The sequence below is a fragment of the Haplochromis burtoni genome, unplaced genomic scaffold (assembly GCF_018398535.1).
Source record: "Haplochromis burtoni strain Fernald_Lab_line unplaced genomic scaffold, NCSU_Asbu1 Contig_15, whole genome shotgun sequence".
In the NCBI taxonomy this organism is placed as follows: Eukaryota; Metazoa; Chordata; class Actinopteri; order Cichliformes; family Cichlidae; genus Haplochromis; species Haplochromis burtoni.
Window position 1 is genome coordinate 3,532,512 of NW_024582376.1, and position 24,475 is coordinate 3,556,986.

The following is a 24,475-nucleotide window of genomic DNA, read 5'->3' on the forward strand; positions in this document are numbered from 1 at the left end:
ATTCTCTTGTAAAAGTATACAGGCTCACCTTCTCAGGATGACTACTATTTAAACTGTTAAAACTTTGTATAGCTAAATATTCAGGATTTATCAGTTTAGATTCCACAGCTCATTTATGCATTGCAATTACTGCTAAATTAAGCAATAATGTTGAGTTGTATGACTTTCTTTAACACAAAACTGAGTTATTTCTTGTTTTTTTTGTCTCAGGTCACCATGTGATGAAAACAGACTTTCTTTAGACCTCATAGTTTTCCTCTCGAAGTATTTTATTTTCTAGGGAAAGTTGTTGCAGCTTTGACAAATAAAAATCAACTTGTCACACATATAGGAGCTAAAGGGGAGCTCTGAAGACATCCAGAAGACAATTATATATCTAACTGTAACTTCGACAATGAGAAGATTTTTTTAATGTTAATGAGCTCTCAAACGCAGCAATGGAAGACACGCTCAGGCGTGGGTATGGGCTGAGGTTGATCACGAAGAAGACCGAGTACTTAGAAGCCAGCCCCCAAACCGACGGCACCATCAGCGTCGATGGAGAAGACCTCACAAAGGTATCTCACTTCAAGTACCTCGGATTGATGTTCAGCAACAATGGCGACATCCTGCCAGACGTATGAGCCAGGATTAATGCGGTCTGGATTAAGTGGCGACAAGTCACTGGTGTCCTGTGCGATCGACGAATGCCCGACCGCCTCAATTCGAAGATCTACAAGAGCGTAGTGCGCCCTGTGGCCCTTTACAGATCAGAGTGGTGGCCAGCCACTGCAAAGCACGAACACACCCTTCACACAATGGAAATGGAAATGCGGATGCTGCGATGGTGCCTGGGCCTGACACAATGGGACCACGTCACGAACATCGACATCCAAAAGCGGCAGGGCATTGCACCAATCACAGAGAAAATGCAAGGAGCACGACTGTGATTGTATGGGCATGTGGTCAGAAGTGACAAAAACTCAGTGGCAAGAACAGCACTGCGACTCAGTCCCCAAGGCCGGCGACCAAGGTGCAGACCAAAAAGGCGATGGATGGACTGAATTAAAGATGACGTGAAGAAGATCGGCGCCAACCTGAACAACGCCCTTTACCGTGCCGAATGGAAGCGGCTTTGCAGAAAAGCAACCCGCAGAGCGGAAATAACGCTAGGAGGAAGAACAATGAGCTCTCAAAAATATGCTTTCAAAAGATATTAGACTTTAGCTTTGAGAAACTAAACTGTGATAAATAGGCATAGCAAAACTGCATTAACAAAAAAAAAAAACTAATTCAGTATGACAGCTATTTATTTTTGATCTGACATTTTTTTTTTCAATATCTGATGGTTTAACCACCACTTACATCATCTATAAAGGTGAAACTGTTGTTGCAAGGCAGTTAAACACATCTAATCTGCCTCAATATATGGGTGTAAGCGAAGCATGAGGAAATGAATCGAAGTTAAACAGACAGAGAAGCTAAGAAATTAAATTTGATGGAAGAAATAAATCAGGAGAGGATTGAGCGAGATGGAAAGACATGAAAAGAGAAGTTTGAGGACCATTTGGGAGGAAAATTATGTGCATGGTGTAGCGATAGAGAAAAAGAGGGAGAGAAAAGAAAGAGCACGGCTATTTCAAAATGAATGCTGCTGTGAAAAACGAACAGATCGAGCCAGTCAGTAGGACTTTAAAAATACTGACTCAGTTCCCTTGGGGATGCTGCAGGGGGACATCTCACCTCTTAAGATAGGGCAACTAGACAGGGCCCTCAGTTTGCCAGCTCCCAAAGGAGAGGTCCACTCAGAATCATTATGTGGCACTTATTTTCATAATTAAAGCTTGTAACATCAAATTCTGCCCCCTGGGTCTTGTGAATACCTAATGGCTATGGTACGCTGCAAAAAAACCAAAAAAACATGACAAGCTCTGAAAATAATTTGACGTATTTTTTGAAAGTCCATTTTTTTTCATAATGATTGGTTTCAATAAATGATACCATTTTTGGCAGGCACTTTTGTTAGTTGTAAGAAATCCGCTTCTTTTGCTGTGAAGCTTGATGAGGTTCTGCCGAATCCACCAGTTAATATAACATCCATGTTTTGCTCAGTGACACAGTTAGTGTGATTTTTTTTCTTTTTGCAGTGCGTCTAGCAGATGGACAGAGTTTGTGTACTTCAGGGACTTTGCTGTCAAACCTTTGCCCTCTTCTATTCTGGACTGTCTGCGCTGGTTGAATAATTGGCACATTAAATTATTTAAAAAAGCAGTCAGGGCACATTATCATAAATATTCACTTGACGTTTTGCTTAGATCAACAGTTGCAAGCCAAAGCTCTGGATGTGACTCCGCGACACTGCGTGTGTCTGTGTGCGCGCATGCTTGTGTGGATATCCATTGTGGGTGCCCCAGGGCTGATTGATTGACAGTATTTACAAACAAAGCTTCTTCCTGCCAGTCAACCTAAGTAAATGCAGACAGCATGAAAATGTCAGGCTTATGACAGACCCAGATGTGTGTACACATAACTGCACTGTGCATGTAAATGTCAGCCACACTCAGAGTGGGCACACTCACTCGTGAACATGCACACAAAGGACTGAGCAGTGCAGCGGCCCTCGTCACTTTGCTGTTGTAACAAGAGCCTCTAACAAACCTGTCACTGTTCTCGCCTGAGACAAGACAATAATGACATGCTAACAAAGTAGAGCTGCTGAGAATAGGTCTATTACCATGTATTAATGCTATTTGTGGCTACAGACACTGAGGCCTATAGCTCTGCTGTAAGTCTTCTAGCAAATATTGTGCCATTCTCCGCTGAAAAAAACTCAGACTGCAGTCTGTTATATAACGTAGTAATTGACTCTAAGCATTAGACTGTGACATCCTATGAACACTTTGGATGCTGTAAAGTACCATAAGGTTCTGATCTTAAATGTTTTGACTGGTGTTTTGTACAGATAAGGTTGTTACTTGGTAGTTGAGTCTAGATGTTTGTGATAATATGTAACATTTACTTGCTGGCATTGAATACCGAATATATGTAGTTATTGAGATTTGGTCAATCTCGTGAGTTTATGGAAGTGTAGAACTCTTGTGACCTTTTTAGCGCCCCTTCTTTATATCGAGTCCATGAAGAAATTATTTTGTGTAACAACCTGAAATACATATACGTGCGATCTCACATTTATGGCTGCACTGCACTGTGCGTCTGTCCCTAGATCTTCAAAGTGTGCTTTGGAATACAAGTCATTAGATGGGAATTGCACAGATAAGTTGTGCTTTGCAGTACACAAGCGAGGAATAACCTGCGGAAATGACAGCAATCTACAATAATTACTAGTCTTTGAATGCAATTGCATTGAAAGGCGTTAGAGATGAAAAGGCATGAAAACAACATTGATGAAGGAGGGGGAAACTTGTCAATATAAAGTCTCTGTAAAAATGCGGCGATACATGAGAGAATAGGACTGATGGTTTTCAAAACACACTATCAGAAGATTGAAGGGTCGAAACAATTTCCTCTGAACCCGATTGCACCTCAAAAAAAGTATATGCAGAGATGGCAGCATTATCGTAGTTATTCAGTATTCAGGATGATACATGTGCTGTGACAGATTGCTCTATGTCAGAGCCCAGGGGAAGGATGTCTTGCTCCCCACTGATCACAGGTCACTGTGAAATCTCCCTTGGCTCTCGGTAAAGATTATAAGTAGTCTGTTGAGAGTGAAGTGCATTTTATATTAATAGGAATTATTTTAAAGACACTGTGTGAAAAGTAGGATTTTTGTCAGTAAGAAGCCTGTAACTTGCTACAGAAATTCAGGTTAAAGGCTGTTCACAGGAATTTACAGACACCATAGAGAACTTCCAGGATCTGGGAATATAGAAGTGGAATTTTACAAGCCTGAGAAGTCTGGTGGTTCAAGCTTGTTTCTAAGCTTAAAAGAGTGATAAAGTGATAAAGAAATGTAGAAATGACTGTTAAGCATATGCAATCACTTAAACTTGTTATTCTGATTATTCTGCTGCATGCAGTATTTTTATACATGTGTACACTCAGCCACATAGTAGTTTAAGGGGTAATCTGATTTTTTTTGTTTATTTTTTAATCGATATGATTTGTGTAAGTGTTTCCATGTAAAGTTGTGGTGTGAGGAAAAAGCACATTACATGCTGTTTTCTCAAAGTAGTAAAACCTGATTTTCCACAACGATTATTTTCAAAAACACATACACATAGATAATTTTTAGAAACAAAGTCACTGTCCCCAAGAATTGGGATCTCTGGAATTTTCAGATGACATAAAATTTACAGTGAACTAGTTATAGCCAGCATGGCAATCATCCCACTGTATGTACCCAAAGTTAGCAACACTTACTGTTGAGATTCTGACCACTTGTGGTATTTTAGACCTCTTTAAAAAGTGAACTGCCAAGCAGCTGCCTGAGGCAACTGTTGTTGTGATTTGGGACTATTTAGACAAAACTGAATTGAATTGAAATAGTCTCACAGACGATATAGCACCTAAAAGGTCAACTTTGATATAAATAGTGATCTTTATAAGATATATAGTTCTAATTTTCATAAGCAACATAAGCAAAAAACTCTAGCACCCTCACAGGAACAAATATGCTTGTAATCAGACTGCTGTGCTGCACCTACATGAACCAAAATAGCAGGTGTGCTTGGAGACACCCACATAGTTGATGCACCCAAGACCTACAGTACTGCTTTGCAAGGACGAGGATTGAATAGTGGCCCCCATCTCACTGCTCTCTCTATATAAACAATAGCTCATTGCGTAGCTTCCATGTGTCATTTTAGTGACGTTAAAGAAATGAAAAGTGCCATTTTCTGCATTTCCAAATGACTCGTTAATCTGACTAGTCTCTTGCTTGAGGTATATTTAAACGTGTACGCATAATATCCGGTAATCTGATTGGTTCTTTTTGTGTACTTGAATGGATCTAGTATAGCTATGTGTAGGCGCAGATTCATGTGTATGTGTGTTTCCATGTTAACCTGGGGGTGTGAGCGTCAAACCGAAGAGTGACAAAACATGACTGACTGTTAATCTGTTTGTGTGATGCGCGAGTGAGCGAGAGAGCAGCAGTCATACAGACCATTAGTGTAGATCAGTAGTAGTGTGTGCTTGTGTGAATGTGAATCATGGAAGAAGTTAACTCTGTGTGTGTGTGTGTGTGTGTGTGTGTGTGTGTGTGTGTGTGTGTGTGTGTGTGCGTGTGTGTGTGTGTGTGTGTCTCCAACTATGGTTGAACCCATTAACTGAATAAACCATCCAGTATGATTGCAGTGTCAAATGGGTATGCTGAAGCATTTCTGCTTGGCCCAGCAGTCCTTGTCCTTTTTAAAGTCATGACACACTTACACAGGATCAAAAACTCAGCGGCACAATTAATTATTGATTGGTTGGAAATGCTGCATCAATCCTCATGCATCTGTATAATAGCGGATGTACAAAACACAAACAGATGCTGGCCAATGTGCAAATTAAATGCCATGTGTTAATTTACTCTGATATAATTGAAGTTTATTCTACCATTTGTGTATCTGGCAAAACTGTGCAGTGGTAAATAAGAAAATTATCCTCCAAGCTGAAGGAATATGTTCACCCTCGTGTGTCAGCAAACATTCCTTGAGCGAGACTCCTTGCCAAAGGCATTAAATCCTACGTTTCTCCAATACTGTTTCGTAAGTGATCCTATTGAACTCATTCATGGTGAAATGGTAAATGGCCTGTATTTGTATAGCGCTTTACTAGTCCCTAAGGACCCCAAAGCGCTTTACACGTTCAGTCATCCACCCATTCACACTGGTGATGGCAAGCTACATTGTAGCCACAGCCACCCTGGGGCTCACTGACAGAGGCGAGACTGCGCCACCGGGCCCTCTGACCTCGAACCGGCAACCTTCCGATTACAAGGCGAACTCCCAACTCTTGAGCCACGATCGCCCAATAAATAATAAGTCAGAAAGCATCTCTATAAGAACAGGCCAATTTCACAAATGCAACACACAAAACGGAGATGAATAGTCCTCTACTTAACAAATCCTGCTTGTTAAAGTTTAACATAGCAAGATGGTGGTGGTATTTTTTGTTTGAATAACATCTCTCCCTAGAATTCGCCTCACCTCAACCTACCCACTCGTTTTACGATTCACATGCAGCTGCCTTTTAGCAAAGCCTCAGGGCAGTTGACGTTTCCTGGATTAATTCCTATTAGGAAAAGAGCACTTATAGGCAGGGGGACACACCGGGGGATTCCCCTAGTGTTTGGGAATAGATTTTCCCTTCTAGACGATGATTATGGGCAAAGAGAATTTGAATGGAATGAAAAGGTTCACAAATCCATTCATACGCAGTGTGGCTGCATAAGACTGATCCTTACAACATAATATTAATGACCTTACATGTACTCTGGTCCTGTGGTCTGTATGGTTTCAAGACTTAACTCAATAGTGCAGACTGCGAGCCAGCTTGAGCAGTGTGTTTTCCTTGTGAAGATAAAACCTAATAAAAAATATAATTTTTTCTGTTAAATTAAAGATCATTTATCATCAGTTACTCCTTGTACTCTGTCTGCCCTTCATCCACTTTAGCTAGACTTCACAAACTATGGCTTAACCCAAAACCTATTCATTTAACATGTATTACTATTTGTGCCATTTGATAAGAAAAAATGTCTCTGTCTATTGTAATGTAAAGTCATACAAATAGTTTCCTTTCAATGAGCTTATGTCCCACAGAAGGATGCATCTGTCATATTTTTCAGCCTAATCATTATGAAACAGAATAAAACAAATCAAATCAATATGACAAAGAACTCACTGAAACAAAAACAAATGACAGCAAATCACAACAAAGCCAAAAATATCAAGGATTGGCTAAGAACACAGCACATTACACACTGGAGTGTCTTTATTACTACTCTCCATTGTTTCACAGTATATTGGCACAGTTATCCCCTATACTCTGTCAGAGAGATTCACACTTTCCACTGCACTTTCATTTTGAAGGAATATCACCGCTAGTATGTTCTAACTTCAGCATTCACTGAGCATTGTTATCTACTTTATATTATTATGAAAAGTAGTTCACAGCTATAATTGGAAGCAATACAGTGACAAATATTAAAAATTTGCTCCCTCTGTCTCCATGACAGTTTAATTCTGATCAGTCACGACTTTTACATAATGTGTTTTGAGTCACACTGTTTAGCTCCTGAGGGCATTTTTACACACCTCAGTTTGCATCATGTGAAACACGCTGCATCTTTTCACAGCAGCTAGACTCTGGTGTAAGTTTAACCAAAAAGATACTTGTTAAAACTGAAAGCAATGTGTCATACTGCAGATTTTGGATTGGAAGCCCACATGTGCCTCGTGGATTTCACTAAAGGACATTGCCAGCCCCACTCTCCTACAGATTTTCTAAAATTTCTCCCCTGGTAATCTATGATTTAGTTTCTCACACTGCAAAGATGAGAAAAGGTACAAAAAGCTATCATTTTGTCTAAACAGCTTGAGGAGAACTCCCAGTTTGCAGTAGTTTGAAGTTTATTAAAGTGGACAGAGGTGATATTTACTTATAGATACATACAGTTTATATACAATTTAAAATAGGATCTTTGCCAAGCTGCCGGTTAGAGACCAACTATAGATACCGCAGTGCTTGTGTTGTGTGCAAACACTGACTTTGCCACAGCTCTGTACCATTTATATGAGCACTGACGGTGCATATACTTGCTGCAACATTGTACTGAATGATAGGTGTTGTCACTGAGACAAAACCTCTCAGTGCTAGTATAGGATGAGAAGAAGTTAAAACCACCAGAAAGTCTTTTCAAACTGTTGCAACATGTCTCTGTATAATCTATGACTCTCTAAAGCTTCTGTACTGATACATCATTAAGTTAGCAATAAAACCAGACACAGGCTTACCCTCATGTCTTCAAGCTCACAGTATTGACCATGGCAACTGTGTGAGGTTACAAAACAACGAACAAACAGCCGAAATCCTAGTCCTGACTCCTAGTCCCATAGGACCTTAGCCCTGTTGTGCTCAACCACCTTGGTGTCTCATATTTTGTCTTGTAGTCCATATGCAGCACAGATGTTCCTGTACACTATCCCCACCACTTATGGTTAAGGTTATGCCTTTTAGCATACATGGTCCAACCTTCCTGCTACTATGTGTTGGATAGTCTCCGTGCATCTTTAGACAGTCTGCAACAACAGTCCTATTGACTGTGGTAGACTTCTGGATCTATGGATCTGATACTTAAGGCCTGTTCTTTTGCTGCCATGATCATAATCTCTGTGATTTCTCCTAAGCCATCCGAATAATATCTGGATGTCCTTTCTATAGATCCTGTTGAGATGGTGAGACGATATGCCATTCACTCCTGGCATACAGCTTGATGTCATCCATGTACAGAACGTGGTTGATGGTGACTCCTTTCCTAGATCTGTGTCCTAGATCCTCAGTTATTGATGAGCTGGCTTAGTGGGTTTTGGGATGTGAAGAACAGCAGTGGGGACAGTGCGTCACTATGGCACCTCTGCACTTAATGGTGACTTACTTAGTACAACAGACTTTAAGTTGGCCTCTGGTGTTATCTTCCACAGTCACGTTGAGTTCTTGATGAATGTTATTATCACACTGTTGGCCTTGTCCAGTGCCAAGAACTCCTGTATCCATGTGTGGATGACTCATAGGCTTTCTTATAGTCAGTGCAGGCATTGCTCATGTTGGTCTGCCAGATCTTAGAATCCTGGTATATTGCTATCAACCAAGAACTGTTGCACTGGCAACATGTTGTTATTTTAATGCCCTACTGAGCTGTGCTCATGTATCGACTCATGTGCCTACTCAGCTTGTTTGCTATGATGCCTGAGAAAAGCTTATATGCTGTGGAGAGGGAGGTAATCATCCAGTAGTTTAATGGTGTTGTGCCCTTGTGGGAATCCTTCATGACCAGGATAGTTCTGCCTTGTGTTAGCCCCTTTGGACAAGTACCTGTTTTTAGCAACCCCCTTGCATGATCTCAGATCATGCTATTATTTGTTGAAGATTCCAGATTTGATTCTTAGGATCTCAGTTCAGGGGTCCTTTCACAGCAGTTCACGACCACATGAGAAGTCACTCACACACACAAATATAGAACGACACACAGAGTGTTATCTGTCAAGTTGTACTTCGTGGTTGGGGTTGATGCCATTGATGAGTTTGGCATTGAGACTGGACCAGCCAATGCCATGCTCCTACAAAGACTGAAGAGAAAGACTGAAGAACAGGACAGAGTCTCCCACCCCATGCATGTAAATGTTGGTGAACTGCAGAGTTCCTTCAGTGACAGACTGCTGCATCCTAGATGCATGAAGGAGCATTTCCGCAGGTCCTTCCTCCCTGCAGCTGTCAGACTGTACAATCAGAACTGCTCCCAACAAACATCCCAACAAACATAGATGTTTACATCAATGCTGTAACTGCAATAAGTTAATTAACCGATTCGCACAACAACCTGGTTTGCCTCTTATCTGTAGTTATTTTTATTTGATTTAATAACTGTACAATACTCTGTATATAGTAACCATTGTCCTTAATGTAACTATGTAAGAAAAATTGTGTATGTTTCTGTTCTGTGTGCTGTGTACTCTCTGTTTGTATATGTGTCTTTTTGGCTGCTGTTACAACCAAATTTTCCCTTGTGGGACAATTAAAGGATTATTCTATTCTATTCTATTCTATGAAGTGCACAATGAGAAGAATCAGGAGTGTTTAATCAGAGAATGATGAATTCTACAGCTGTGAGGGATGACTCTTTGTGTTAGTCAAGTCATAGACTTATAAATTCCCACTCTCTGGGGAAATTAGGCCACTGAGGTCACTGTTGTGCCATAAGCAGCACAGAAATATCTAATGATAGTGCATGTGTCATCAGTGCAGCTTTTATAACATAACACAGAAAAATACAAGGAAGCAAAACAGGAAGATCCATAAATCATTTTCAGAAAGGACTTTTTTGCTGCATGGCTCTTCCTTGCTGGTTTAATTGGTACAGTGTAGTAGTAAATGGTCACAGGTTTGGATAAACCGGGTTTCTGTTGGTCCGATGAGAGCGCTGTGCAATGTCACTGAAATCACCAAAGCAAGATATTGCGGCACTCTGTCTAATAGCTTACACTAGTAAACAATTAGCCAATATATAACTGTTCATTTCTTGTAATTTATTAAGTTAATTACCCTAACTACCACCTAATGACTCTGCTGAAGTTCACAATTGTAGTACTTTATCCACTCAAACCAAAATGTCATGTCTGAACTATAAACTGGCTGACAGTGTTGTTGTTGTCGTCAAAGTAATTAAAAATGCAAGTTATTCAATGAGATGACCTTTAGCTTATAGAAATATCTTTCTACAAGACAAGGTTGTTTAAATCTGTATGCTTATTTCAGTGAAAAGCTACAAAGTAAGAGCCTCAAATAAAGTAAGTTTCAGACTCAATGAAATAAAAATAGAAATGCTCTTTTTTTAAGTTGTCTTCAGTATCCCACTTGTGGCAATTTCTGTCAAACATTTCATTTGCAGGGACCACATCCTCAGTTAGATTGACGGTGTTTCATGAAAGAGAGTGGCTCCTGGGCTGGGCAGATTCCCATGTACTAACGAGAGGCTTGAGAACTGAGACAAGGGGAGCAGGGTGGAGCACAAAAATGCAAAATAAACAGCCTATAGAGCAGGAAGGCATATGTACTCATGGAAGGTGTGGTCCCACCCTTGAAATTCAGATAAATTATCTCCAATTTGTTTATCTGCTGATATGTTTTTGCTGGTCATACTATTGCCTGAAAATCCAAGGAAATTAATTAGCTATCAGTAAATATGCTTGTATCACACTAATTGCATGTCCACTTAACCATATATATACCAACCATGAAGCCTGAGGACAAACTTGTGAGTAAGATGAATAATTGTAATAGAGAAGAATCAGTTAAACATGCTCTACATGTAGGGAAAAAAATATGTGAAGGTGAACTCACATCTTCTTTTCCTTTGTGTTCTTCTTTCTTGTCATGGCAGAATGATTCCATCCAGCAGCAACGACTTCCTGGTGCGGGACCTCGCTGCTGGACGTAGCTATGATCTTTGTGTCCTGGCCGTGTTTGATGACGTCATCACATCGCTGACTGCAACTCGTCCTTTGGGCTGTCTGTCATTTACCACAGACACAGAGTTCAGCCAGTGCCAAGCATTGCACAGCCACTTCTTGGGTGGTACTATGATCATCATCATTGGAGGGATTATTGTTGCTTCTGTGCTTGTTTTTATTATCATCTTAATGATACGATACAAGGTTTACAGCCACCAAGGTGCAGGCCATGGAAAAGCAGCCATCACTGCGACTGCGCCAAGACCGCAGAGCAATGGACAAGGAGGCAGTCAGGTCCAAGTCCTTCCTCGCTCTGCCTCAAAGATGACTGACAGTCATGACGACCAAGTCCTCGGACCGTCCAGGGCAATGTCGCCTAGCAACACTCTGCGAGACACTGTCACGTTGGTCGAGGAGGAGAGCAGTGGACAGAGCCTAATGACAAGGACTGACTCGTCAGCAAACGAGGAGTTGCTCTCACCCACGAAGTCCCGCTTCTCCTCCAGGGTCGCCATTGAGATGAAAATTCGACCGCCATCTGTTGCCAAAGAGCCCACCTCTCCCAAAGAACTGGCAGGTATTAGAGAGCTAGTGGAAAAGACACAGACATAGCAAATTCAAGCAACTGAGCAGAGTTTAGAGAAAGTAAAAGTTGACAGAGTAGGAGTAGGGAAAACGTGGGACACAAAGAAATTCGGTCAAACAGGAAAAGCTGGTGGATGAGAAATAGACAATGTGAAATTCAGGGTGTAAAACTGAGTAAGATAATAATGAAGAGAAGAGCATTGTGTGAATGAGAAAATGAGTACGAGAGATCCCATTCTAGTGCACTAGAATGAAAGTAAGAGAGAGACAGAGGGTGAGACAATTCATCAAATTTCAGTCTGTAGGGCTGCAGCAGCAACTCAAGTTGTTTTTAAATCTCTTCTGTATGATTGCATATTCCTTTTTTCCAAAAAATGAATGGAAAAAAAGTCTTGAATTAACCTTCCTATAGTGAACTGAAAACCTCCCCATGCTCATTTATTTTTGTTTTCAGCTCTTTCCAAATGCCAGACTTCTTCTGTTGAATGCTCAGAAGGGGTACATGCTGACTCAAAGTTTTTAAATTTGTGAAGAAGATGAAGAATGATGCTGCAACTTTGTTGCCAAAATTTTAGTTTTTTTTAGTTTCTGGAAAGCTTGGCTAGACAACAGATAATAACCAAATAAATCTTTATGTTTTTGTGTTAGAGGAGAGAGGGATTTGATAATGCATGTGGGAGTAACTGTCACACATTATTCCAGTTAACACCTCTCACATTAGAGTGCTGCAAACTATTAGTCTTTAAGCACTCCAAGAAAGCCTGCTTGCCTTTAGAAATGACACATCCCAAGTGCTAAAGAGTGAAAAAGCTACTTCAGTACAAAAGAAAGGCTGCATGCACTGGCTTACATTCAATATCAAGCTGGAAAAAGCCCAAGTCACTTATAAAGTTAAATGGGACTTCAATAGCACTGAATGCTGGATCTGTTGGGGGGGGCATATAAAAGTTTTGTGTTTTCCTCTTTGTAATAAACATTTATTACAGTGTTAAAGACCCTACAGAGAACCAGATTAGTTTAAATAATGTATTGCAGAGAGCGAGAGGAGAAAGGGGGAGACCGTGCAACAGACCATTTTATGTGAATCCAAGAAATGTGTTTTACAGCAGATTCATGAAAAGTCTACTTGAAGAATCTCCAGGATTATCAGAGTCTGGCACACATGTGTTATATAGAAGTAATACACTATACATAATGCAGAAAGTAATCAATGCAGACACAGCTATTATTAATGAATGTAAAATTATATAAGACAACAACTTGTACTTGTCAACCTTTTCATCTGGTGTAATAGGCATGCAAGCTCATGTGAGCAGCAAAAACACTCAGCAAAAGCTACAGCTAGGTTTATTTATACAGTACTTCATGATGTGTAACTGAAAGTTTAAAACACACAATCAAAAAGAAGGAATATAAAACAAAGAAATGTAAATAAATAAGGCTGGATTACCTTGGACAGAGGAGGGAAGATGAATGATTAAATATTTAAATGTGCTTGTTTGATCCATAGAAATAAGAAAAAGACATTTTGAAGATATGCATGATCCACATGACGGGTTGAAATTAAGCTTAGTCACGACCAATTTGCTGAACTGAAATTGGTTAAATCCTCAGAACCATTAGTACTACTTGAGCTTTAGGCTTCCATTCACTGCTTTTTTTTTATCTCTGGGCTCTTTGGTCTAATCAACGATCGGCCTCTTGTGCCAGCTTGAAAATACTGTTTTTAGTTTTTACAGCAGTGGCCTTTGGCATGCCATCAGAAAATAGCTTTATTAGACAGTCTGAAAGAAATAGAACGATAGAGAGATAATTTGTCATTGTAATCATTTAATGAAGAGAGTAAATTATCCAAGTAGTGCAAAATACATGATTGCAATAATGCACAAATCTGCTCGATTATAATTCCACTGTAGTTTTCTTAGCATGCAAGATACTGGTGGAAAATTGCTTTTACGTAACAGTCTTTGCCAGCTATTAGATAAAACCTTCTTTGTGTAATCAAGAGCACTTCCTTGTTCCAAACTTCTGAAACGACTTGCACATGTTCTCAGAGATTGCTTGAAACCGTCAATGGATCCCTTATAATATAAATCCAGAAAATCATGTGGATATTTGGGGGGAAGTAAAATTTCCTTGTACTAAGCCTACTCCAGTGCATTTCCCCTTTAACACTAATCCATTCAGGAAATGGGGGTTTCATTGGAATGAATAAATGAAGACATCATTTCATATGAGGGGCTTAAAGAGCTGAGTGGAAATACTTTATCAGCGGTTGATATGTCATTCAATTGGCCTCTGTGAATGAGCTGAAATGAGGTGTCATTGAGCCTCATGTTGATAGCAGGGAGGAAACGAGAGATCTGTGCAGAGTATAGGAGCTTAGCCAGCAAAGTGAGGGAGCGCTTTCACCTTCATCAATTTTGACAGTTTGGTTGTCTCTCTTATATTAATACAACAATGTTAGATGTTGCTTTTATCAGAATTCATTGTGTCCAGCATTAACAAAAAATGTACCATTGATATTAATTGGTTTTTGACATCGGACATTATAGTGCAAAAAATCTCAAGCCACCCACTTGTATTGCCAGGATAATGGGAAATAGGAAATAACATACATTGAAATACTGTATATGAGGTAAAAAAAAAAGTTTGCACAATTCTAACAAACATCAAACTCAATATGTGATATGACCACCTTTATTCTTTAACACAGCCTGAACAGTCTTTTTATTTCTTTAAGGAATAGATCTCCAGGATTCTTGAATTTCTTGAATTTTCAGTTCAGTTGCCGTGTAATTAACTGGGACCATTTCTGAACACGCTTCAGTGAACAGTAGGTCTCAGGTCCTGTGTCAGGTCTTTGCTAGATTTCTTCCTATTTCTTAAGGACATGACTTTCTAACACACTTTTTTTATTTAGGCCTGCCACGTTTTTTGTCTGTTACTTGTTCCATTTTCTTAACTTGTTTAAAGGATACACTGCACAATGTGCTGATAGCACTTTGGAAATAACCTTGTTTGTGCAAAAAATATAATTTTATGCCGGCCTCTGACATATTTTGTGGATTTAACTAAAATCCACAAAATGTGTCTCTCTGAAACAAATAATGTTCTTCCCATAATTATGAGTTCCTCTGAAAATGGTCAGGTAAAAGGATTGGATTGAAAGTTAGAGAAAAAGCATTCAATGTTCAAAGACCTTCAGAAAACCTGGAGAACTGCTGGTTAACTTCACTTTAAAACTTTACAAGAAAGTCTGGATCTTTAGAAGCCAAATATGAAGAAATGAGGCTTTGCACAGCTGTGCACCGTACTGTACTCAAACACATTGTTTTAAGCTGTTTTAATTTTTTTAATACTAATAAAGCTTTGACGACAACTTTACACATACAGTTCAGCAAGTGTGCCAAGAGGTTGATGGCCACATTGCGGTTGCAAAGTAGATGAGTTAGGCAGCGCTCATTAAAACTGGTTAGAATTTTGGGAATTGTGAAAGAAAAAAAAAACCTTGAATTTTATTTTGTTGCACCATTGAGGTAACACCATATGCATAAACTCAAATATTCCCCCTATAGGCCTAATTAACCTTATCTCAACCTTATCTAACTGAAGTATGCCAGTCAGGGAAGCCTCCAAACAACATCCCAGACTAAAAGACATGCAAACAAACCAATTATTATTGTTTTTATTTTGACATTTTACCCAGGAGGAAAAAGTTACAGTTGGCCTTTTATGTTCTTTGTTTCCTTCCTTTGATTCCAGGATCGTTGGCACTTTGAGGGAAACCTACAGTGAGGGATAATACCCATGTGTTTGTACAAAGGCTGTTGGAGTTTCTCAGGGTGTAACTGTGTCTGTGATGTGTTTCACTGGTTGCTGCATTGCAGAGAAAGGCAACATTGATCTGATCAGAGAGCCACAGTGAGTCAGAGAGCCTGAGGAACAGAGCAACTGACAGATACACAGGAAAACCCCATTAAATGCCCGCAGTTGTGAAAAAAATAAACATGTTTCTTCATGGTAGTTTAATTCTTTAAGACGATTTGCTCTTATATATTCATAGGAATTGAATGCAGTATTTTATTTATTTATTAAACGGATGAGAAGTCCCACGATTATGGCACAAAGACAAAATGTTCAGTGTTGGACTAAAAAAGACACACTTTTAAACATAACAAAGCTACTACTATCTGTGACAACTGTTAATAAAGCTAACCAAATGGGCTTTTCTGGTTGGGAGGCATTAAATGGAAAGATGCACTTACAAGATAAACGTGGTTTTTGAACATTAAAACAATAAACAATATTCTCATAGAAATGTTCAGTATATAAATACTCCATAAATTAATAAAATATAGGCACTTTCAACTTGAAAAATGTAAAACTATCACAGAATTTGAAAATGAATCAATGAAGAAATGCACATCAGAGATCATTTTAGCAGTCAAGTTGTCACCTTGCTTTTTAGCTCTATGGTACAAGGATGCAGCATGTGGGTTCAGGATTAGAAGCAGCTCTTTAACCTGAATACTAAGTGGGGAATTTTCTATCTGGATTAGTAGTAATTATATGCTTGACACAAACATATTATGATTATGTCAAGCAACGCATTATTAGTTCAATAACAGGCAAACAAACACTGAATGTGTGTGTGTGTTAGAGCACAAACACATAAAGACGCACACATTGTTGGGGGGAAAAATAGATAAACCATTTCTTTTATGAGGTTAAGACTGAACATTTAGGTTAATTTAAGGACAAGACATCAGGTAACAAATGCAGTGTGCAGTGTCCTTACAAGAGATGGAAAAAATTTGTGTATGTAAGCTCAGGGTCAGTCACCAAATCCCTGCAGGTTTGTGCCTGCATTTGTGTGTGGTTATGTACAAGGTTTATCTGCCTTGAGCCAGTACATATGTTCCCACAAGGTTAGTCAGGATAGAAAAATACTTAAGCACAGCGCAAGGATGTGCGAGTCTGTGTGAAGTGCAAGTGTGTGTTCTCCCCGTGGCCCATCCATGACCCTGTAGCCTGTCTGTCCTCTGTGTATTTTAATCTATCATCACTCCTTTCACTGTCATCCCATATGCCCGGCCTCATTCTTCACTGCCGTCTGTCTCTCTGAATACATCTCTTGGAATCGGCCAGGCCTCTTCCCCTCCCGCTGTTCACAAGTGCTCCCACATGCTTTTCTCTCATCTTCTTTACCCATTTTCCAACTGCCCTGACATTGTTGCTTGTTCTCTCTCTCTCCACTGAATAGATTTTTTTTTATTATTTCTTTTGCTGTTTAGCTGTATCTATATCAGTGTTTTTCCTCTGCTTCCTCTTTCTCTCTGTGTCCTTTCACTCATTCGCTGTTTTTGGCTCCGTTTCATTCTCCATTTCTCTCCCCCTCTCTCTGTCTGACTCTTGGACGCCTCCAGCAGCAGACGACAGGCGGCCTCGTAGTGTGGAATGGAGGGACTTTAACATCTGAAGGTCTCTCAGCCTCTCAAAGAGATTGCGCCACTACAACACACAGAGTAATGACTGCCACTTTAAATTTTAGCACTCCCTGGTTTTTGTTTTCTCCTGTAGCAAGCAGTTTCTTCCTTTCTCTTACCTGTGTCATTATTCCTAACTTGTCTTTCCCTACTGCAGCCTCACGTCTTTGCAGCATGCTGCAATCTGACCCTTTAGCAACTGCAGCTAAGTAACAGCAACCACAATTGTGTTTCATTATCTAGTGATTTTGAGTACTGACATTTGAGAGATGTATCCTTGAAATTCCTGCCTCTGCTGTATTATAATGACTGAAAATAGCATCTTAAAATCATAAAAATACCTATAGTTACCTATAGTTACCTATAGTTACCTATAGTTAGTCCCTTAGATGACTGATTAGTGCGATTAAATGTGCCCCTGAAGATTAGGGCACATTTAATTTAAACAGTGTTTTACTTAATTATCATTTTTAAAGTAAGCACGTTTTGTTTACTGTTTATCATTTTTGAAATTCTGCTGCTTTTCAAAGACCTGTGTGGAAGTAAACTGAAAATGCTCTACATTTCTGGCTACTGGGCAAACTTGCCACTTACTTGAAAAATCTGGTTGAGTAAAGTTATACCACATTTTTGGTTGTTTCGTTTTTTTATTCTATTTCAACAATTCTGAGAAATTATTAGTTATAATTGGTTAATTGTTGACAGCTATGGGAATGTGCACAAATCTTGAGTCATCCCTTATTATTTAATGAATTTTACTTCCCTTAGTTTATGAAAAGTAAGGAAATTATTTGTTGTAACAACCATTCTTGGCATTAATCTTAATCACTGGAAAGCCTGTGTATTTCCCCTAAATGATGGGACATTTGTAAGGAAAATGCATTTGCGGGTTGATCAGGAGAGTTGAGTTTGTGTGTTGCACCCATGAAAACTTGCCAGATCTTCTCTGACAATGCCAAACAGTGTATTCTGCTACTGACTGTTGTCTTGAGCTTCTGGTACCCCAGATGGCTTATTGGTGTCTGATTACCAGCACTTGTGAGCATGGACCCTGCTACAACAGTATGGAATCTGCTCCAAGCATACTATATTTGACTAATCTGGATAGGGCCCGTGCTATAGGTCAACTTTAAAACTTCAAGCTAATGTTCCACAAAACCAAGTTGCAGCTTTATTTGGAGTGAGCCCTAGTTAAATCCCCCAATTGAAGGGCAAGTTCCATAGAACTGGTGATTTCAGAGACAGGATGCAAAGTGGCTGTCCCAGAAAGAGAACGCCAAAAGAAGACAATTTCTCATCCTGTCAGCAGTTAAGAACTGTAGGCAGTCTTCTACAGAATCAAGATTTGCAGAACGATATGGCTGATGGTCTCTACCCAGACAGCAGTACAACAGTAGCTGTTTGGCGTAAACAGAGAAAATTTGGAAAGATTTTTGTGTTTTTCCTGGTTTTGGTGTATAATTTGGCATACTTAAGCCTTTTCTCCTTGCTTCTCTTCCGTAAGTATGGCTTCGTGACAATCACCCGTCCACTGAGACCATTTCTAAGAGGCTTCATAGTAGATGGATCAGCTACATAGCAAGATGCATTTTATCAGGGCGTGTGTTGGATCATTGTTGGATTTTCTTTTTCATAAAGATATGACTTCTAGATGCTGTTAATCTGCTGTACATAATCATCTTGTTAGCACAAAAATACTATTTTATGCATGTCAACATGTGCAATCTTTGGCATTTTTTATAGGTTCCACCAATTCCACCAGTTTTCACTTTGCTAAGTTTTCTGTTATGTGTAGACACAACACCGGTTCATCCCTTTAGTTAGATGCCTTTTTATGTTTGAATGTTTTATAGGTCAGTGTTAAGTCCTCTGAAAATGGTAAAATATAGGCACTGGACTGAAAATGAGAGGGAAAAAGGGCAATGTTCAAAGAAAAAGTTTGAATCACCTCCAGAAAGCCTGGAGAATTATTGCTCAAGACGACATTAAAAAATTACAAGAAAGTCTGGCTACTTGGAAGCAAAATATAAAGAAATAATGGGTGGCTTAAGACTTTTGCATTGTACTGTATAACTATAGAGTGATTCTCAGGATAAATAAGTAGTTGTCTTTCTCACTTTATGCTCCCTTCTTCCTTTCTTCCCGACATTCCTTTCATCTTGTTTCTCCTGGCTGCTGTTTTGCTGAAACTGCTTCTATCCATTATTACGTCTCCTTTCTTTTCTGTTTTAAATTTATAACACCTCTGTCTGTCTGGTTGTGTTTCACCCCTCATACTGTTTTATGATCATCATATACTACCTTTTCCTCTCAAAGAGTGATGGAGGAGAAGAGGTGAGTGGAGTGCAGAATGATGGAGGAGAAGACTGTGGAGATATGCAGTGGTTGTGATGGATGAATACAGTCCGAGGCATTAAAAAGACTGTTCTTCATTATTAAACCGACACAATAAGCACTGGCTGTACATAAATGCTGTTATGAAATATTCTTGCTGACAGATACAGTTAAGAAATGCTCTCCCGACAAACAGACACATTACAAATAACACCTGCAGCAACATACTGCCACAACAAGTACAACCTCATCACTCTCCCAGCTATTGCTCATCTTTGCTTTTTCTTGTCAGCAAACCCTCCTTACGTGGGCATTTATTATATCTCTCGACAAACAGCAGTTGCACCTTAAGATACAAAAGAACACAAGCTACACGCTTTTAATACTAATGTGTACATATTTGTTCTTAAGGGCCATTTTGATATGAAGACATTGCATCCTTTAACCTTTAGAAACACTAAACTGATCCAAACATGATTTGGAGCCTTGTCCTTTTCAAATGTCTGGCTCTAAGCCAGGTGTGATTTTAAAACAAAGACAGCAACAACATAACATTTGAACCTTCACTACCTATAAAAGTAGTTTATGTGTGTTTTACCCTAGGAGGTACTGTCAGAAATTTTTATCAGTAGTTTTTTTTTCTTAAACTTTTAAGTTAAGGCAGCTAAAAAAAATGATCTGCTGGTTCTAGATACCCATTTTTATACCTGCTCTTGTTCTGATAGTAATTTGCTTTTTCCAAATCTTAACACTGTATACCCATGGTTCTATTTTCAAATCTTGTTTTCAATCTTCTTTTCTCTTAGAGCCCTGATGTTGTTGTGTGAAGACTGGATGCTGCCCACTGGGAAAAGCTGGTGAAACCACCTGAAGAATAAAGGCCCTATAGCTTATGTTCCTGTATCTCCTGTTCACTGTACCCATTAATTTGTCACCATGAATATCACAGGGTTATAGACCTGTAGTCTTCAGTTTACATTCGAGTGCTTCTCCTGGTTCTCATTTCTGGATTGGACAACTGTGTCAAGGCCTGGTGTCTGCTTGGCTGCTGATTGGCCAGCTGGTGCAAGATCTGGCTGGCAGTGTGACATACCAATCAGTTTTCATGGAGGAGATTTGTTTTTACTCTATAGCCTCTGCACCAGTGTTGAAGCGGAGACGTATAAAGGGGCATATGGATATGTTTCAACATAAGAATGGACAAAGACTTCGACATGCATGGACAGAAAAGGCCGAACAGTGAGCAAGCAAGATGAATGCATAGACAATCACATTCAGCCTAGGAATACAATGCAATAGACTGCATAAACAGGTAAAAAAAAGAGTTTAACAAAGCTTCTGGAGGGGTCTGTTTCGGGCATGAACATATACAGCTTTCTTGGCTCAAGGCGCTCGCCAGTGTTTATCCCTGTGGAATAAAATAATTCAATTAAATTGAACCAAGCAAAACTGTTCCTGGGCTGAACTGGAGATGGACATTAACTCACCAGACCCTGATTTTTTTTAATAAAAATGTTACCCTTGGAAAAAACAGTACATAGTAAAACTTGAACTGAATTGAAAAACCTGGACCCAACAGGACCTTAACTAGAACTGTACAGTGATCAGAGTTCTGATACTGATTAAACTGTACCAGATTACCAAGGACTGGTTTGGGTCTAGTGTGTGTATTCTGCAGCTCTGGCCTCTATGTCTTCTGCTTTCCACTGGACAGGTGAGGACCTGATGAACCCTTACCAACCTCCCTTACATCTTTCCTCGCCCCCTTAAACAGGTGAGTAATCTGCTAATTAGCTTATTAACCTAGCCAAAGTGGGAGCCAAATGAGAAGTTCTTGAGCCCAAAGATCCAGGCTCATTAATTAGCGTGACATATGGTAGGCCACCAGTAGTCACCTTGGCCATCCACAGTCCTGCCCCTGAGTTTAAGACACACTTAGATTCTAGTGTCTCCTCCTGTAGTGAGTAGTCTGTAACCTAATGAGGGCAATGCTTTAATGAGTGCCTATCTAATTGCTGTCACCTAGACAATTAGAGAGCTATCCTAGCTAAACGATCTGCTTTCCTAATACTCTCCTATGGCAATATCACAACAGGCGACAGGAAATGCTTCCCCATCCTGTTTGTCTCTTGGTCTTTTACTGTCTGAGTCACTCCTTATCTCATACATATCACTCCCTCTGTCCATCAGATCACTTTTTCCCTTCCCGCCTGAGCCTGTGATTGAATACTGGTGGAGAATATAATATGCTGCAGGAGGATATGGTTATGAGTGAACAGCACAGCCCGGGGATGGTCTTTGCCTGTATGGGAGGATAGGGGGGTCAATAATATCTGCTTAGTCAGCACAGAAGCTGATGTCTGAAGCTTCAGAACTTATCCAGCGCTCAGCCTAAAAAGAGATCTTCACTTATAGATTGAATTTATCCTCTTATTAGAGGTAATCACAACAATACTTGTTTGTTGTTGTCGTTTTAGAAATCTTGTTCCAGACTTCATAAAGCGATGTTGATCTTTATTTGACAGAAATCTACAAAAGATAAAAAGGCACAAAGAAAGTGCCCCTTTTATCTTAAATGGCTTTAAATGAAAAACAGCAGAGATTAGAATGGTCATGCAGCTTTAGCTCATTGAAAGTATATCTTTCTCCACATAATTTGGCTTTCCCCCTGCCATGTAGTGTCAATGGCACCCACACTGTTTCAAATGAATTTTAATCAAATAGTAGATGTACTGTTCTCTGTTTGCCACAGATGGAAACACTGCTTTAATAACTTGCTTATAAGAGATTCATAATTCTACAAAGAGCATTTTATCAACTAGACTTAATTTAACTGATCCAATTATTGTGTTTACACAAAAAAATAGGCAATTTAAGGCCGTGGTGTAATTGCCATGAAATACAAACAGAATTATTTCCTCTCATAATTTGAGAGCATTTACCTTTGCGTTTAACAAACAATAATTTTCTTTAACAGCAGTTAGGTGCAGAGCACAATCTGATTAGTTGCTTTTGCAGTGGTGTTTATGTAGGGAAATTAGCTCACTGTGAGGGATAGCTCTTGATATCATAAATATCATAAAAAATGGAGAGAAATTGGCTTGATTGTGGGGAAACAGTGCAATAAATACACATAAAATGTTAAATGACCATCCATAGACTTGCCAGCTTAATCAAAATAACACTTTTTTCCTATTATAAGTAACTATAAGTAGCTTTTTCTCTTAAAATGAGGTAACAAGGGATCTGATATGAGTTGGGGAATAAGATGTGAACAATAGAAACAATAGGAAAGTTAAGAATAAATTAAGAATATGAGAAAGTGTTGACGTTTTTTCTATGGTTTTCTAAAACCTGGTTTTTGTTTTTTTTTTTTATTGGGGGGGGGGTTCCTACAGTAATTACTTAGTCCAGTTTAAGTTTATTTACATCAGAAACTAAATGTAGTTGCAGTTTGAACACAGGATTCAGTAAGTAAAATAAAAACAAGAGAAATTTTTAAAATGTTACAGACATGTAATTACTCCTGTATGTAACGTTAAAGGAAATGTAACAGGAAACGTGTGATTTCTGCTGTGTTTTGACTGGGCAGCACAACAAAGATGTTATTTTCTTCTGGTAAGTGATGGTTATGAGATGTTGCAGGGACAACCAGTAATGATGGTGTCTCCAGCTTAAATTTGCATTTCAATTACAAAGTGACACAGACACCTTCATTGTTCATTCAGTAATGGCACCAGCAATGAATCAATCAGTCAGTGTTCTTGGTCTGGCACACAAACACAAGAACCAAAGTGGCTGTTAAGAGTACTTCAATCACAGTTAACAGTTTTTATATACCTATGACCGTAGTAATTGTCTGTGTGCATCTATGTGAACTCACTTTCTATGTGAAAGTGTGATTGCAGAAGTGGTTTAGATATCACAAATTGTTTACACCCGTAAGCATCTCCTCTGACTATTGATGCTGATGATTGTCCGCAGAGAGAGAGAGAGAAACAAGACAAAACTGATAAGCGAACAGTTCTCTTCTTTTATCTTCCAACTAGCCTTTAGCACCTTTGGCTGAAGCTCTTTTTATTTTGTACATTCACATTAAATCTTTGCCAACTTGTTAGTGTGTGATGAACTACAGAAATTGATTCATTCCATTGTAATTGTTGCAATGACATAAAGGGTATTGATGTCATTCCAGCTTTTGTGAAAAGCCAAATGTTGCACACTAGCAACACTGACACTAGCAAACTCAGCTCTGATCATAATAATTAACAATTAGCACGCTGTTATTAAACACAAAGCGATTGATTTTTGTAATGACCTCTTCAGACTGCACAGCATTATCTCAAAAGTGCATTGGTTGGTCTTTTGCATTGTTACATAATGCAACATGATTGATAACAAATTTATGTAATTCGTTAACTGACGTGTCAAACTGATTTATGACATTGTTTTTTCTCATGTGACAGGGGTTCACATAATCCCTAACGTTTAATGTTAATGACCTCAGTTTGGTTTATCATCCTACATGAATATAGTGCTTATCCCTTCCACGACAAGATCATTCAGCTGGGGGAAGAAACAAAGAAAAAAACATTATCTTCACTAATAAAAACGATGGCCATTTTTTTTACCTTCCATTCTGTAAGTTGTTAAAGTGAATGACGGTTTCTGCAAATGAAAGACATTCTTTTATGTCTAAAGTTAAGCTCAGGTCATTATAGCATGCTAAGATCCTATTTTTGTGCATTAATTATAATCTCTATGCGAAAAAAAAGGCATATTGATCAGTTTAAGCATGTCAAAAATGGTAGAAAATCATCATCATCAAAATTATTATATTTGATTTATTTGTACAAGTGAATGAGGTTTCTGTCAGTTACACTTACATATCTAAAAACAGCTGTTCAA

At 39.1% G+C, this 24,475-nt stretch overlaps 1 protein-coding gene across 3 annotated transcripts in view; it reads left to right on the plus strand.

Annotated features, from left to right (window-relative positions):
• zgc:172282 (leucine-rich repeat and fibronectin type III domain-containing protein 1-like protein) overlaps nt 1–24,475 on the plus strand; it is a 175,271-nt gene that overhangs the window by 144,492 nt on the left and 6,304 nt on the right. Inside the window, exons 9-11 of one of the 3 annotated variants that reach the window (XM_042218137.1) lie at nt 11,090–11,736; nt 17,174–17,272; nt 20,374–21,341. In XM_042218137.1, coding sequence (XP_042074071.1) covers nt 11,090–11,736; nt 17,174–17,226 — 700 coding nt within the window. In that variant the 3' untranslated portion in view covers nt 17,227–17,272; nt 20,374–21,341. Of the gene's footprint in view, nt 1–11,089; nt 11,737–17,173; nt 17,598–20,373; nt 21,342–24,475 lie in introns of those variants that run through there. The other 2 variants (XM_042218138.1, XM_005915938.3) reach the window with 2 other exon arrangements.